Source organism: Mustelus asterias, chromosome 23, assembly GCF_964213995.1.
Source record: "Mustelus asterias chromosome 23, sMusAst1.hap1.1, whole genome shotgun sequence".
In the NCBI taxonomy this organism is placed as follows: domain Eukaryota; kingdom Metazoa; phylum Chordata; class Chondrichthyes; order Carcharhiniformes; family Triakidae; genus Mustelus; species Mustelus asterias.
In genome coordinates this window covers 59,060,844-59,078,875 of record NC_135823.1, presented here as the reverse complement: position 1 = coordinate 59,078,875, position 18,032 = coordinate 59,060,844, and the positions used below count along the sequence as shown (strand labels likewise).

Below are 18,032 nucleotides of genomic sequence, written 5' to 3'. Positions count from 1 at the left end.
AGTATTGTGAGCTTGTTGAATAAAAGGGACAGTCGCAACTGGACAGGGAGTGGCAGGAGTAGTGGTTAATGGACCTTTTCAGACTGAAGGAAGGCTTGTAGTTGAGTTCCCCAGAGGTCAGTGTTGAGACCTTTGCTTTTCCGGATATACATTAATTACGTAGATCTTGGCATACAAGGTACAATTTCAAAGTTTGTGGATGGTATAAAATTGGAAGCATTATAAACTGTGAGGGTAATGTGCAACTTCAAAATGACAGACAAGTCAGTGGAACAGGTGGCAGATGATGGTCAATGGAGAGAAATGTGAAGTGATTTATTTTGGTAGAAAGAACATGGAAGAAACAGTATAAAATAGTGGGTACAACTCTAAAAGAGGTGCAGGAGCAGGGTGTTTACGTACCCAAGTTATTGAATGTGGCAAGACGTGTCGAGTGGCTAATAAAGCATACAGTATCCTGGGTTTTATCAATTTGGGGAAGGGTACAAGAGCAAGTAGGTTACAGTACGTTGAACCTGTATAAGTCACTAGCTGGGCCTTAGCTGCAGTACTGCATCTAGTTCTGGGCGCCACACTTTAGGAAGAACATGAAGGCATTAGAGACTACAAAAAATGATTCACAAGAATGATTCCTGGGATGAGGAATTTAGAAGATAGGACTGCTTTCTTTAGAGAAAAGGACATCAACACAAGATTTGATAAGAGGTAAATCATGATGGGGTCTGGACAAAGTAGATAAGGAGAAACTGTTCCCACTCATGCAAGGATCGAGAATGAGAGGTCAGATTGATCGAAATTAGTAAAAGAAGCAATAGTGATACGAGGAAAAACGTTTTTGAAACACTGAGTGGTTGCGGTTTGGAATGCTCTGCCTGGGAGTATAGTGAGGAAGGCTCAATTGAACCATTCAAAAGTGAATTAGATACATCTGAAAGGAAGATTGTGCAGGGTTACAGGGAGATGACAGGAGAATGGAACTAGGCAAGTTGCTCACTTGGAGAGACATTCTAGACACAATGGGCTAAATGGCCTCTTCCTGCGCTATATCGATTCTGTAATGAGAACTGGACACAGTACTTTGAACACTCGAACCAGATTATAGTTCGATCATTATTTATCGTGATATATTTCACTATCTCAGCTATATAGTTTAACTTTTTATTCGCAATATCAAGCATTTGTTCGAAATGCTAAACTGAGTCTAGGACATAAAGGTGTATTGCAATTTCTCCTTAATTACATCAAAATAATTTATTTGCATTATCCATATGTCCTTCCCATGCAAATACTTTGCACATGTCTTCATTAAACTGCATCTGCTATTTTCTGGCCAAACATGTTTTTCCCAGCCCATTCTATATGCATGTCCCCTCCTCTAGGTCCTTAGAGATGGGATTTGCGACCATTTAGAAAGATGCGGATTAATCCGGGATAGTCAGCACGGATTCGTGAAGGGCAAGTCGTGCCTCACAAATTTGATAGAATTTTTTGAGGAGGTAACTAAGTGTGTTGATGAAGGTAGGGCAGTTGATGTCATATACATGGATTTTAGTAAGGCGTTTGATAAGGTCTCCCATGGTCGGCTTTTGATGAAGGTGAGGAGGTGTGGGATAGAGGGACAGTTGGCCGATTGGATAGGTAACTGGCTGTCTGATCGAAGACAGAGGGTGGTGGTGGATGGAAAATTTTCGGATTGGAGGCAGGTTGCTAGCGGAGTGCCACAGGGATCAGTGCTTGGTCCTCTGCTCTTTGTGATTTTTATTAATGACTTAGAGGAGGGGGCTGAAGGGTGGATCAGTAAATTTGCTGATGACACCAAGATTGGTGGAGTAGTGGATGAGGTGGAGGGCTGTTGTAGGCTGCAAAGAGACATAGATAGGATGCAAAGCTGGACTAAAAAATGGCAAATGGAGTTTAACCCTGATAAATGTGAGGTGATTCATTTTGGTAGGACTAATTTAAATGTGGATTACAGGGTCAAAGGTAGGGTTCTGAAGACTGTGGAGGAACAGAGAGATCTTGGGGTCCATATCCACAGATCTCTAAAGGTTGCCACTCAAGTGGATAGAGCTGTGAAGAAGGCCTATAGTGTGTTAGCTTTTATTAACAGGGGGTTGGAGTTTAAGAGCCGTGGGGTTATGCTGCAACTGTACAGGACCTTGGTGAGACCACATTTGGAATATTGTGTGCAGTTCTGGTCACCTCACTATAAGAAGGATGTGGAAGCGCTGGAAAGAGTGCAGAGGAGATTTACCAGGATGCTGCCTGGTTTGGAGGGTAGGTCTTATGAGGAAAGGTTGAGGGAGCTAGGGCTGTTCTCTCTGGAGCGGAGGAGGCTGAGGGGAGACTTAATAGAGGTTTATAAAATGATGAAGGGGATAGATAGAGTGAACGTTCAAAGACTATTTCCTCGGGTGGATGGAGCTATTACAAGGGGGCATAACTATAGGGTTCGTGGTGGGAGATACAGGAAGGATATCAGAGGTAGGTTCTTTACGCAGAGAGTGGTTGGGGTGTGGAATGGACTGCCTGCAGTGATAGTGGAGTCAGACACTTTAGGAACATTTAAGCGGTTATTGGATAGGCACATGGAGCACACCAGGATGATAGGGAGTGGGATAGCTTGATCTTGGTTTCAGATAAAGCTCGGCACAACATCGTGGGCCGAAGGGCCTGTTCTGTGCTGTACTGTTCTATGTTCTATGTTATTTGCTTCCACTATCCATTGCAAACCTAACATGCACAGGCATCCTGGCAGCTTACCCCATCAGAAAATTAGCAGGCCACAGCTTCCAATGCCTCTGGAATCAGCAAATGCATTGAATTTCAAGCAGTGTGGCGGGGGGGAAGGGGGGGAAGAACATCCAAAGTGGTGTTTTTCTGCCATTGCTTAATTATATTACAGCTAAAGTTAGGACAGGGTCTATTAGCAGCAATTGAATAAATGCAGCATCAATTTCTCAAGCAGTGCAATAGAAAACATTCTATGATAAATCTAGGAATCAGATGCATTTTTTTCCTCTCTTAAAGTAAGGAAAGTGCACTTGAAGCAAATACTCTTAATATAACAAATGGATACAATCATATCGGCCTCCAGTTTATTCATGGAAATGTATGCCATTTTCCCCTGTTAGTGTGTGTGGAAGCACACATGATTTTGCCTCTACAAGGTAAAACTGAGACCACTTAATGCAACAAGTTCAAATAGTGGATACATTAATGTGAAGAACAACAAAATTTAATTGGGGACCAGTGATCTGGACACAACTTACAGTAAGTAACATGCATAAAGCAAAATACCAAGGGAGCAGTAAATGGTGTAACATACTGCTTTAACTGTAGATTGTGGTGCATTTCATGTCAGCTGTATATTGCCTAGGCTAGTACTAGTGGATCTCAGCCCAGGCAGGGGCACACACTCAATGGTTAGCACAGAATTCCAATTTAGTGCCTCAGCTCCATACTAACAATCTAGATAGCATATGGTTGGTTAACAGTTGTTACCACATGTCTGAAAGGAGCACTGTTTGTCACAGCTATGTCGACAAGTCAATGGATTTGATTTTTCACTGCTTTATTCATAGACATGTCTTAAGGAAGCACTGCTTTCGTTGCTGTTCGTTCTGAAGGTTAATTGGTTTGTGCCAATACTCAAGTACTTCAGTGCTTTTGATAGAGCATGATCACTCAGAATAATAAGCTATTTAATTCATTATTCATTGTTTGGAAAAAAATTAAAAATCTAACTTTAGCAGCATCTCTAACATAATGTTGATGAAAGAATGTGACTTCACATGTATTCTGCTATTTATCTAGCCCCAATTACTTTTGCCAATGGCCCAAGATAAGAAGGAAAAGATTATATTTTATCCAGGCATCTGATACGCAGCAGGAGGGTAGATAAAAGAGCTTTTTTTTTAAATTTAAAATAGTTCCTATTGGGAGAAATGTTGCTACAGATATTTATACTTTCTCTATCCTAAAAGATAGATAGTCTTTCTTTTCAGCACCGTAGTCTGTAACTGGCAAATTATTTTTCAATACAGGGAACCACAATGTCAAAAGACCTGCCCAAACCCCAGTAATCGAACACAGAATGGCAAAATATGTTTTATTTGTTGTCAGAATTTAAACAGATGATTGATCAGCAATATATATATAAAAACAATTTATTCATTTGTCTAGGATTTATAGTATGTTATCTTAAAAATATCTTATTTCAAGTTAATGTTAAGCGTATCTAATCCTGATTGCTCTTTCATTTAGATGGTGTACGTTTCAAAACATTTTGGCAGGTTTGAGGGTAACTAGATTTTTATCAATTCGTTGAATTAATTTCACATCTACTTGTAAAACAGTAATTTTGAGATATCTAAAACTGTATCACACATATCTCAATGTTCCTGTATTTCAACTAAGTTTTAGAACTCCCAATTAGTGAACTGCTTTACAACGAGTACATTAAAACTGCGTTTGTCTTCATTTTAAGACGGTACATGTTACTGAAAAATTGTGCAGTGATGTTTGTCTCAATTGAAAGTTGAAAACGTTTGATGGCTGGCAAGTGCTGACGACAGATCAAGGAAATCCTGCCCCTTCATTCGAAGGTCATTGTTAGAAACAATTACATAATTCTGCAATGTTGATTGGAAATTCTTTAAAACTTCAAAAATGAAGTGAGGATACATTTTAAAAAGCAAGAAAACCTCATTAAGTCTCAAGATCTCCTTAACTCCAAATTCACAGAGCTACACCAAATACAAGCAGTCTGGTCTTTCTTGCAAGATTGTGTATTGATTGGAAACCATCACAAAGAGAGTTTACCCTTTCTAGTTTAGGGGGAAATCCTTGCTTAGTGAGAATTCAACTTGGTTCAGTGCTATTTTTTCTATACAAACCAAAGTACAAGGATGAGGAAAGAGCATTCAGCCTGTCTCAATACAAGCCATTCCAAACTGATCTAACCGCCTTTATTTCCATAAAAATAATCTCCAATGCCTGTGCTAATTACAAATTAGATTACATCGAATTGTGCTTTCACTGAGAGCTGCAGGAACTGATCAGAACAGTAATTATGGCAACATGTGCAAAAGTGAAAATGTAACAAATTACAAATATTGATTGATTATTCACTGTGACTGATCTATTCAAAGCAAAAAATTACCAATTTTCATACCTGGATTACCAAAGCAAAGAATTACTAAATTTCATACCTGGATCATTCTGTCCACATATGAACCATTAAATACAGTCTTTATGCGCTATACATGCTTTGACTAATACATATTGAAACCATTATCAGCAACAGCACTGTCAAGTTAAAAGTGACTTGCAACAAAATAAAACAATTACAGTAAAACTGTACAACATTTCAGCAAATACAAAGGATTTTTCATCAAAAACTCTTACTAAAATTGCAGCCTATATTTATTATATTTAATCATACTTTTCCGAAGTAACAGTTGTATCACTACAAAATGTTTTATCGTGTACATGGCTCATCCAATATAGTCACTAATGTTACAATAGTGACAAGTGTAACATGGGAATGTTTTACTCTGTGCACTGAAGACCTAAAATTATTGTGTTTCAGTAAATCAGGATGGTGAGCCATACTACGTTAATTTGAATTGCGCAATAGCATTAGGCTGGCTGAGTTTATCCTTTGAATCTTGGGTTCTACCGAGGGAGAGAGACTATTTTAAGATGTGGTGATAGTAACATTTGGATCAGAGTCAATGAATTAAAATCATAAATGCTTTAGCACAATTGGAACTTTCCGACAAAATGTATTCTGACCAACACGCTGAAAAAGGATTTTAACACTATGAATATTTCAAGATTCTGATCTTAATACCACTAAGCCTTTTACCTGTACTCCCGACCTTCATCGAATCTCCTGGTTGGACCAGCACGTTGTGGTGCTGTTTCCATAAGCAGTTTCTGTGTAAGCCGGTTTACAGTAGCCAAATCTCTCCCTTTTTGTTCATCTGTGTCTTGGTCACATTTCCATTCCTCATCCTCATTCAAAGTAGGTAAATATCCTAATAACGCCTTCCCTGTCCCAGACCCTGAGCTCTGATCACTGTACAACTTTGGACTTTCTCCACCTGTCCTCGTATATTCCAAATAAATATCAGATTTCAGGAATACAGGGTAGGTGTTCTCCTCCATCATTGTCTGAATTTCAGTTTGGGCCTGGTCAAACATGGCAGGGTCTATTTGTTGCTTCATAACACAATCCTTTATGAAGCTTTTAGTGGCTGGTTTGATCTGCCTGGACACAATACCATTATTATCCAGAATGTATTTCTTATATATGGCTTTTGCCAATTTAAGCCTCTTTTCTTCATTAGAATCATTAGGTTCCAGTTTTCTAAATCCACTGCACGCAAACCAAAAATCCAACAGGTCCGCACAGTCTTCTTGTTTTAAGAAAGTCCTGAATAAATTGATTCCATCCTGATCATCCAGTAAGGAGTGTAAGGATTCTGCCCATCTCAGATATGGGGGCGTTGGTGAAGCACTACCCTCTGGTTCATAACCCAAATCCAAATCTGGCCGCCGTGGGGTTGCTGTGGATGCCTCATTTTTAAGCCCTTCGGTTTTTATAGGGTAGAAACTGTGATTCAATTGCCTACTGTCCGTAGATGCCAGCTCACCTTCCTCACCTGGGACTGGTGGCCTTGGTGCATCTTCAGTAAAGCTTCCCCCTGGGTCCATCAAATATGTCTTTCCTCGTGCAGTCATTTTTGTAGCAACCACATGCACAGCACCAAATCCAGTACAGTCCCAATTCCTCCTATGGTCAAGTTTTCAAGCAGAGACCGAGCGTTGCTGGAATTGTATTCTTCCTGTAATTAAGAAAAAAGTTAACAATTCCTTGACTTATAAAATTACAAACTGCAAGCATCAAGTCATCACAAACATTTTTTTGTCAATATTCTCCTAAATCCAAAACATTATGTAGAAAAAACAAAATACTCAGCCTAGTTTATAACATGCATAACCTATAATCCTATCACAAACAAGGAGAGCAACTTAATTTACAAATGTGAAACACCACATTTGCCACTCTATAAATGAAGCTAGAGAAATCAGGGTCAATTCAATGCAAGACTTTACTTGACTTTCACTTAACACTTTCTCCCAAAGGGACTGGGCTTTCTTAAATGCTTCAAACCAAGCCCATCAACATATTGGCCATAGTTCATAAACTAACATGAACAAACAGACTAGATATCTTGGTTGTCTTTTATTAGAACTTTGTGTTGAAATTCTAAAGATGCTAGTACAGTTACAGTTGATAAGCTGCACCCAGTTAAAAAGTAATCTAGTGTTGATTTCTAATGCCCATGGTAGATCAGATCACACATTACACACAAGTACAAAGTATTCAGTGAATACATCTGGGTAGGTCAACGTGTGCTACAATCAATGATCCCAATATGTTGTCAGTTTTCCTTTTTGTGGGTGGGACAGGGAGAAAAATGATGGGGACCTGCACCAGTAATTAATTCTGAGATTACCAGCAGTAACCCAATTCTACACTTATTGGTCCAAAATTGATTCACTTAACAAAACACTAGGACCAAGATTTATATTTGGAAATCAACTAACTGCAGTTTGTTTATAAAACAGCAATAAATTTTATGCAGTGTTCATTACTTTGTGACAGTAGAATTATCACCCAAGTTAGAAAATTGCAGGTTCAAGCTGCTCCAGAATTCCAGATAAATCAAATCAGGATTAAACTTTCAATAAAATGCAGAGGAAGCGTTGCATTAACAAAGATGTAATTAAAACATGGCCCCATCTGCCCTCTCAAATGGTTGTGTAAGATCCCACAGTACTAAGACCAAGGGAGTTGCCCTGGTGAGCTGGCAGCATTCACCTCTTAATCAAGATCACTACAACAGATTATCTGACCATTTATTTCATTGTTCATCAGACCTTGTTCATTTCAAACTGGCTGGTGTCTACACTTCAAAAGTAATGAACTGGCACTGAAGTAGTTTGGGATCATCTTAGGTTTGTTCATTTTGCTTACTTTTTTCCAATGAAAGACAATGCTCAGAAACAACTTTCTGAAATCCATGGCATGCCAAGGTCTTCCAATCACATAATTAAAGATGCCAATGTACAATGATACTGAAGTGATTAATAAAATGAAAATATTTCTAAAGAGATTGCTCTATCTAACCTTTTCCAAGTGTCTTGTCACCGAGCAAAATTCATACTCATCATTTATTAGCAACTAGCATTGAACAATTTACATATTTCATCTTCTCATACTAGGCTTTACATCAAATCGCAAAAGACTAACTCCAGATAACACTAGTTTCAGTAACTAAATATCTTATTTTTAATAATTTATCTAAAATGTCTACCATATTTCTACCCAAAATTTCAACCATTTCTAGCTTTGAATAAAATATTTTGATTTTCAATTTTCTACGTTATAATCCTATATTGTTGTGTTACATCAGAAAAAGAAAATACAAATCCAAGATGCCCAGCTCCTCACACCAATTCAGGCTACTTTTGGCAATACATATAGCTGTGTCACTTTTGCAAATATACAATGCCTTTCACGGAGCTCAATCTCATTTGTTTACACTGTGTTATACTAAATTTTAAGATTGGCATTTCAACTCCAATATTAAATTATTAGATGATTAGGAATGGGGTACAATCTATCACTTTCCTACACTGTCTAATGAGCTTGTCAAACAATGGCATTTCAACTTAACCAAACCACAGCCGTATCTAGTGTTCGAAGTATCATACCGCCATGCCCCAAGTTAGGCTTCTGACCAAAGTCAGATTTGCTTCCTTTTTGGGTAAGCATGAAGATTTAAATAATATGGCACGTTTCATTTAAAGCTTCAAACACACACATATCACACAACAGAATGTATAACATTAATGAAAACCCTCCGATGTGCAACACTTTGAAAGTTTATCTGAGACATACTAAGGGACAGAAAAGAGCATCAAATTTTAAAAAGGATGAATTGGAGGATGAATCAATAACTACCCCTGCCATACTGTCTCTCCAGCTGATTAAGAGCAACATAGATAAAAGCCCCAACCATTTTACTGAAGGAAGTATTAACTGCATTTCTATTTAAAGACCAAAGATTGATTGACGTACCCACCACAATATATGCAGTCTGCATGAGTTAATTGTTAATTTAAAGTAATTCTTTAATGTCAATCAAATGGTACAAGAAGACGTCATGGATGTTGAATATTAGAAGTGTGGTGTCAACCATCATAATCTCTCAAGTTCTAACCATGTGTACAATCATAAGTTATCATGGATCTCCAGCAAGGTTAAAATCACCTGTATTTTTAAAAACAGACCAGCAAGAAATTCTAACTTGCATTTGAGTAAAATCCATTTCACTGATTTCAAAGATTTTGAAACATAGTAATTAGGGAGAACTGAGTAACAATGTTTTAACAATCTATTTGTTGGATCTAGAATGGCCTAGTTTCCAATGATCCACTCCACAGGGGAAACCATCTACTGAAATGCATTAAAAAACCTGCTTGAAAATCTATCTGGCATTTGGTCGTACAGTATAAAAGCTTGAACAAATGTAATAGCTATCAATAAGAATTTCAACATACTGAGCAAATAATATTTCAAATTAAATCTAAGAGCAATTAAAATCAATTAGACACCTTTTCAAATCCATTCCAATGGCATCTACTGAATATAAAAAAAATCAAACGGCACTACTGTACTCACACACATCGACCTGCATTTAAAAGCAGCCTGTTCGTTTGATATTGTAAAACCACCTACAATCGCTGTTTAATCTGCTGCAGTGCACAAGCTATTATTCATCAAATACCTTTCCTTCTGAATCCTTTGCTGAGGGGTAATTTTAATCGTCACCTTCAGACTATGGGTAAATAGATATATCTAAACAGCCCAGTTACAGAGAACGGCAGATCGAGTTGGTAGTGAATCGCTGTATCTTACACTTGCGAGATGTTTGTGCATCAGTCCCCTTGATCTGACTGATGCATCTGCAGCCCGCATCGCATTCATTTCTTGGCCTCTCCGGCACAGTGGGGGATGGGAAAGAGCAAGCGAGACCCTTTTTAGCTACTTGCAGTTCTCGTTTTGTTTCTAATAAAAACGGGCCAGGCCCCTTGTTTTTTTTAAAACACCGCAGCTTGTACAACTTTCTAACATCAAATGTCGCAACAGTAAATCAAATTAATTAAAGATTCAGTTGAAAACGAATCTCATGTAAACTTGATCTACAAATGATTGGCATACAACCCCAGCACGATTCAAACCCCCCAATGCACATTTTCAGGAACCTCTCTCTCTCTCCCTGCACCCCCTCCCCCCCCCGCCCCCCCCCATGCAATTAAACCCGCTCCTAGCTTTACGACCTACCTGTAAAAGTCTACGTTCTGCTTCCGTGTACATCTGAGATCTTTAAAGCCCAAACACCACAAAGGATATTAACAACAGGAAAATACTTAAACACTTTCTTTGTTATTTTCAATCTCTCGCACACACTCAGGCAACCATACACATTCCCTGGTCCTTCTTGAAAGAGCTAAACAGCGCCCCCTGTCTTAGTACTTGCACTGCAAGGAGTTGATCTACACATCATAGAAACCGAAAATCCTTTGGCCTACACTCTTTCTCTAATTCTACCCAAGAATAAAACGACTTGTAAATTTATAAAATTCAGAAAATCAATATTACTTTTGCTAATCGTGATTTGTGTTAAGCGCATTACACGGTGTCTCAGGATTTCCCTATATGTATTTTTTCTATTATAATGCCTTTGTATATTTCACACAATGTCATTCTCACAATAATCAAACATATTCGTGCGAACGTCTAACTCCAATAGGCAATGATCGGATACTAGACAATAACAAAACATGACAACGTAAATCATGTTTACACTGCTGCAAACCTTCATGAACTATTGCTACTCTATGGATCATTTTATATTGTCACATTAAACACCACATTGTATAAATTGCATCCACGTTATCGGGGCCAATTTCACAAAATGTAACTTAACTTTCAGGTCAATAATATTCATACACCTGAGGTGGACCATTTGAGAAAAGTGCATATGTTCACATGGTGCAATTATTTTTTATTTTGGCACAGGTCACATAATATAGTTTATACAAGGGCTTACAAGAACAAACAGATCACTCGACTCGAGAGTGAAAACACACAAATGCAAAATAATACTACTGTTTAATTATATCTGGTCAGTAATGCCTAATCGCGTTACAATCTCTTGTTTAACCACCAAGTTATAACACTGACAATGGAAAATAGTTACTCGGACACTACAAGCTGTGCCTTAGATTTTACATCAAGTTAATTTCACCAGATCATGTTTTATCCTCGTACCCAATTCATTATTATCTGAAACCAATCAAAAGTACACCAAAATGAATTATCGTAATTCAAGAATAAAAAGTGCAACACACATGCAACAAAATATACTTTATAATTTTTATTCAATTAACCCAATACTCTCATGCATTCTTACAATTCAAGGTAACCATAATCTCTTAAATTGTGCGTGCTCCCCCTCAGTTACAATTATGCATTAAAACCAGTTCTCCGAATATGACAAACAATTCTAGATATTTTGATTTTCCTGTCTCGTAAACTCATTCAGCCCAACCTTTCCTGCAAATCGGACTTTAAAATAATTCTATTTTTTTTTAAATCGAAAAAAACTTATGGTTGACTACATCACATGAACTTGGTCTGTTTTTAGTTTGACTTCTAGATAGGTGTGTGTTAGGCAAAGAAATAAGCTATATTTGAAGTTCAGAGGTCAGCCAAGGTCAAACTTCTCACCAATGCCTTCATCATTAAAATAGTTCAAACCGCAAATTCTACTTTTCTCAAAAGGCCGGGTTCCCAGTAACTCTTAAGTACCCATAAGAGTCCATTAGATGATTATTGTCTCGACCCACTATGATTGTGATTATTTTCCATTTCGCATGTTTTCTAATTTATTGATTATGCCTTCCAAGATCATTAAATATCGCCAATCCCCCACATGGCCTAAAAACCAAACAGATGAAAAGTTAACGTCGCGCACTTCCAAACACTTATACAAAGTGCAGTTTAAAATTAGATTTTTTTCTAAACCAGAGTTAGCCATTATAAATGCAGTACTGTGGGTAAAGGAAATACTATCATACTGCAAGAGTGCGATCAGAGCAAAACAGAAATAAGGTGGAAAACACCTGTCAAAAGAAAAAAGTGTTGCTGAATAGCCGAAAGATACAGGTCAATGCTTTTATGTTTAGGTGACAAAAGTAACAATGAAGGCCAAAGTACGTCTTCAGTGTCCAGCTATATTTTTTGTGAAATGCAGTGCAACAGCCAATTCAGCTCAGGAACGCGAACAGATGTCACTACAATTTGGACCAACAACTGTGAAGTTGGGCAAAGTTTCCAGTTATTAAATGGCTGGATTCTTTGCAGCTCTCGCCTTCCAAGAGGTAATGTTTCCTCTTGCAGAGGAATTACAGCTTCCCCTTTCTCACTGTGCTAAATGCGGCAGAGCTGGGGGCAGAGACACAACAGTGTGAGGGTGGACATTGGTAACCATACGAGAAAGGGAAAGAGGGAGGGAGAAGGTGATGAGAGAAAGAGCACAGGTATTATTAAATAAACATTTGATGGGCTCCCACCAAGAATCAATCGCGATTGTGCAGGGGGGAAAAATATCAGCATTTCAAATCAGATCTGCAGATTCGTGCAAGTTTTACACACAGCATTTCCCCCCCTCCCCCCTTCTTCTCGGGTAAAGAAAACAATGTAATGTGCCAGATGATTGGGGAGGGTTGGGGGCAGAAGTCTGTGGATTTGCCAGATGAAGGGGGGGGGGGGGGGGGAGAGAAAATCTGTGAATGTGCAGATGGGGGGGGGGGGGGGGGGAGAGAAAAGTCTGGATTTGCCAGATTGGGGGCGGGGGGGGGGGGGGAGAGAAAAGTATGTGGATTTGCAGATGGGGGAAGAGAAAATCTGTGGATTTGCAGATCGGGGAGAGAAAATCTGTGGACTTGCAGATCAAGAGGAGAAATGTGTGGATTTGCAGATGAAGAGGGGGGAATGTGTGGATTTGCAGATGAAGGGGGGGAATGTGTAGATTTGCAGATGAAGGGGGGGAATGTGTGGATTTGCAGATGAAGGGGGGAATGTGTGGATTTGCAGAAGAAGGGGGGAATGTGTGGATTTGCAGATGAAGGGGGGAATGTGTGGATTTGCAGATGAAGGGGGGGGCGAAATGTGTGGATTTGCAGATGAAGGGGGGGGGGGAAATGTGTGTATTTGCAGATGAAGGGGGGGCGAAATGTGTGGATTTGCAGATGAAGGGGGGGCGAAATGTGTGGATTTGCAGATGAAGGGGGGGGCGAAATGTGTGGATTTGCAGATGGGGAGGAAAAAGTCTGTGGGTATGTCGGGGGAAGAGAAATTTGTGGATTTACAGATGAAGGGGGTGGGGGGGTGAAGAGAAAAATCTGTGGATTTGCAGCCACAACCTTTCCTTTTCCTACTTGCAATTCCTTTGAACAAGAGGAAAAAAAATTAAAAACCCACTACCACTCTTTGCTCAAAGAACTGATAGACACAACACACATATATATATATATATATAATACATTTGCAAACAACACGCGGAAAACATAGGCAGAGAGGAGTAGAGAGGATTGATCATTTACCTGGAAAACACACACACACAAACACTCACAAACTTCCCCCCCCAACGTCCTCTACACAACATGCACCGTGGCGGGTAACTCCTTTCCCCAGGCGAATCTGAGAGAAAGTTTCTTCCATGAGGATGATCCGCGGTGACGGCCGGCGAGAAACGGCGGCGACGACGACGGCGGCCGCCTCCGCCCGGGCTCTTCCATGATTCGGAATTTTTAAAAAATAAAAATATATATATATGTTTTGTGCGGAGAGGAGGGGAATAATAACAACCCCCTGGATGCAGAGAGAGAAAAAAAAATAAATGTAACGAAGACCGGATTATCAACAAAAAATAAATAAAGCAAAAAAAAAACACCCTCCCCGGGAAGCGGCGAGTTTTTTAAAAAAAAAAAAATTTTTTCCTCAAAATAAATGAGCTGGTTAGGTTGTGGAGAAATCACGACGCCCTGTTTTTTTTTCTTCCCTCTCTCTCTCCCTCTCGCTCTCTCTGGGCTCGGCCGTTGGTCTCGCGCTCTCCCCGCTCGCTCCGCTGGCTCGCGCGGACTGCACCGCCTCTCAGGCTGAACTCAGAGCCCTGCAACCGCCGGCCCCGACATCAAAGCGCAGCGGCCGCCCGCCCGCCAGCCAGCCAGCCAGCACCAGGTCCTACCAGCTCACCCGCAAACAAACTCCCATCTCACTCACTTTTTTTCCTCCAACCAGCCGCAGAGAGGAGAAAAAAAAGAAAACAGACCCCCCCCCCCAATACGATCAGATCGATCAAGAAGAAAAGGAGGGCCCTCCCCCTCAAATGTTACCCTCCTCCAAATCCCTCTCTATTCAGCAGGTAGGACCTCATCAAAGCCTTTCCCCTCCCCCACCCCTCCTCTCCTTTTGAGTGAAAAGCAAAGCGCTCGGTGATCCATTACCTCATCGACGCCCCTGCGGTTCCCAGGGTTATTGATTGGTCGAGCGCCGGCTGCCGAAAGGGCTGCCGGGGGATGTGGTCCGGGTCGATTGGTTTCATCACGACGTGAAAGGGGGGTGGGACTACAACTCCCGGAGGGCACTGCGCGCGCGCAGGCGCGGTTGGGAAGCACTGACATGCTGCTTCAGGGAGTTCAGGCAGCAGTGTTGGGTCTTGTGTGTGTTGGACAAGTAAGTCCCCTATTGTCTTACAATGGAACTTATTTCCTGTTTTATTGGCATTCTTGTGTGTTTCTTAAAAAAACACACAGATTTAAGGTCTAATTTTATTAGATGTGCAATATGTATTGCCCACTGTCAAAGGTCACAAAGAATAAATAGAGAGAAATTGTGCCCATTGAGCAACCCATGCCAAGTTATATATTAAAGTTAAAGTTTATTTATTATCACAAGTAGGCTTGCATTAACATTGCAATGAAGCTATTGTGAAAATCGCCCAGTCGCCACACTCTGGCACCTGTTTGGGCACAACTGAGGGAGAATTTTAGCACAGCCAATGCACCTAACCAGCATGTCATTCGGACTGTGTACAGACAGTGACCCAAGGCCAGAATTGAACCCAGGTCCTTTGCGTTGTGAGACAGTAGTGCTAACCATTGTGAAACTATGCTGCCCTTAAACATCAAGGAAGAGGATAATGTTTTTCTTGGTATTACGCTTGGCATTAGCAACTGGATGAATATAGGAAGAAGTGGAAATGGTTGAGTGCTTCAAGTTTCTATGTGCTCAGGTCTTGGTCTTGGTCCTACTTTCTCAAAAGGCTAAGGCAACTTGGCATGTCCACTACGACTCACCGATTTTTACAGATGCACCATAGAAAGCATCCTTTCCAGATGTATCACAGCTTCGTATGGCTCCTGCTGTGACCATGACCACAAGAAGCTACAGACGTTTGCGAACGTAGCCCAGTACATCATGCAAACCAACCTCCCATTCATTGACTCCATCTACATTTCCCGCTCCCTCGGAAACGCAACCAGCATAATCAGGGATCCCACGCACCCTGGACATATTCTCTTCCACCTTCTTCCGCCGGGAAAAAGATACAAAAGTCTGATAACACATACCAACCAACTCATAAGAACATAAAAACTAGGAGCAGGAATAGGCCATCTGGCCCCTCGAGCCTGTTCCGTCATTCAATAAGATCATGGCTGATCTTTTTGTGAACTCAGCTCCACTTACCCGCCTGCTCACCATAAACCTTAATTCCTTTACTGTTCAAAAATTTACCTATCCTTGCCTTAAAAACATTCGATGAGGTAGCCTCAACTGCTTCACTGGGCAGGGAATTCCACAGATTCACAACCCTTTGTGTGAAGAAGTTCCTCCTCAGCTCAGTCCTAAATCTGCTTCCCCTTATTTCAAGAACCCAACAGCAGCTTCTTCCATGCTGCCATCAAACTTTTGAATGGACCTACCATATATTGAGCTGACCTTTCTCTTCACCCTATCTGTAACTATAACACTAAGTTTTGCACCCTCTCTTTTCCTTCTCCCCTATGTACTCTATGAAATGTATGTTTTTGTCTGTATAGGATGCAAGAGACAATATTTTTTTACTGTATCCCAATACATGTGACAATAATAAAATAAAATCAAATGTTTCTCTTGGTATACCTTAGGTATTAGCAACTGGATGAATACAGGAAGGAGTGGCCAGTTCAGCCCCTACAGGCTAATTTCCCCATTCAGCTAGATCATGGCACCTTGGTTCTATAATTCCTTCCTTGATACCCTGACTAAGCAAAATAATCTATCAATCTTGGGGTTAAATTTCAAATGGTACAATATCTACAGCATTTTGGGGGACAGAGTGCCAGATTCTCGCAACACTTTGTATGCAAAAATAGCATTCTGATTTTTAATTTTGCTGATTTCAATATTGTTACCTTTGTTCTGGAATCTATCATTGGAGGAAACAGTCTCCCTGTATCTACTCTATTAAATCCTTTTATCATTTTCAATACCTTAATTAGATCACAATGCAACCTTCTAAACCCAAAGGAATAAAAGCTAAATTAATGCAATCTCATAATTTAACCCTATAAGATCTGAATCATTGTACTACTAAACTGCTCCAGCATTTATCTTTAACATTTGTTAACATTTTACAATTAACATTTTAGCAAAAATAAGTTTGTAAACCATGCTAATTTAATTAAAATATCTAAATTAAGAACTGAATTGTTTAAGGAACTTTGGAATGCACACGCCTGTTTCACTAATTTACAGCATTACTCTCACACTTTGATTAAAATACTTAATAATCACTTGGTCTGCTTGCAAGGATCAGTATGTTTATCCAGTGAATTAGTGACTGATGCAAATTAACATTATGGGAACAGTAAATCCAGAAAATTACTTCACACCAAATTAACATCTGGACAAGAAGATGAGGATTCTAACTAATAAAAGACAAATTTAAAACTAAGATCGATACATGGAATAGATTTGCAGGTGGACAGGAGAAGACAAAGACTGGATGCTGCAAAGTAAGTCCAAGGTCTTTACTGCTAAATAAGCAATGAACAAACGAGTGCATTTTTTTGATCTATTATGAATTTCACAAAGCAGGAATATCCCAGGAACAAAAACAGAAAACGCTGGAAAATCTCAGCAGATCTGACAGCACCTGTGGAGAGAGAACAGAGCCAACGTTTCGAGTCTGGATGACCCTTCGTCAGATTTGGTTCTCAATTTCGGAGCTATCTGATTGTCTTTTTCTGGCAACAAAGGTGCGAATGCTGGGTTAATTTCTTCTGATTTAAAGAATGTTCCAATCCTGGGCTGCATTTGGTAAAGTCTACTGTGTTTGGTGACATTCTTGGAGATTTGATCATGTCATTTTCAAACTATGTCTCATGGTCATGTGATAGCAGAGCATTTATAAAGCAGTGGCAGGATCGGACCGAGTCAGCATGGATTTATGAAGGGGAAATCATGCTTGACAAATCTGTTAGAATTCTTTAAAGATGTAACTAGTAGAGTTGACAAGGGGGAATCAGTAGATGTGGTATATTTGGGCTTTCAGAAAGCATTTGACAAAGTCCCGCACAAGAGATTATCGTGCAACATTAACGCGCATGGGATTGGAGGAAGTGTATTGAGAGGGATAGAAAATGGTTGGCAGAGAGAAAACAAAGTGTAGGAATTATGGCTGCTTTTCAAATTGGCAGGCAGTGACTACTGGGGTGCCACAGGGATCGGTGCTGGGACCCCACTATTCACAATATATATTAATGATTTGGATGAGGGAACAAAATGCAACATCGCAAAGTTTGCAGATGATACCAAGTTGGGTGGGGAGGGTGAACTGTGA

At 39.9% G+C, this 18,032-nt stretch overlaps 1 protein-coding gene across 3 annotated transcripts in view; it reads right to left on the bottom strand.

Annotated features, from left to right (window-relative positions):
- The window catches only part of axin1 (axin 1), a 121,945-nt gene extending 107,654 nt beyond the window's left edge, over nt 1-14,291 (bottom strand). For 2 of the 3 annotated variants that reach the window (XM_078240736.1, XM_078240738.1), the window contains exons 1-2: nt 13,750-14,291; nt 5,873-6,854 (exon numbers count right to left, since the gene is read on the bottom strand). In XM_078240736.1, coding sequence (XP_078096862.1) covers nt 5,873-6,750 — 878 coding nt within the window. In that variant the 5' untranslated portion in view covers nt 6,751-6,854; nt 13,750-14,291. Of the gene's footprint in view, nt 1-5,872; nt 6,855-10,423; nt 10,560-13,749 lie in introns of those variants that run through there. The other variant, XM_078240737.1, reaches the window with a different exon arrangement.
- Between the last annotated feature and the right edge of the window lie 3,741 nt (nt 14,292-18,032).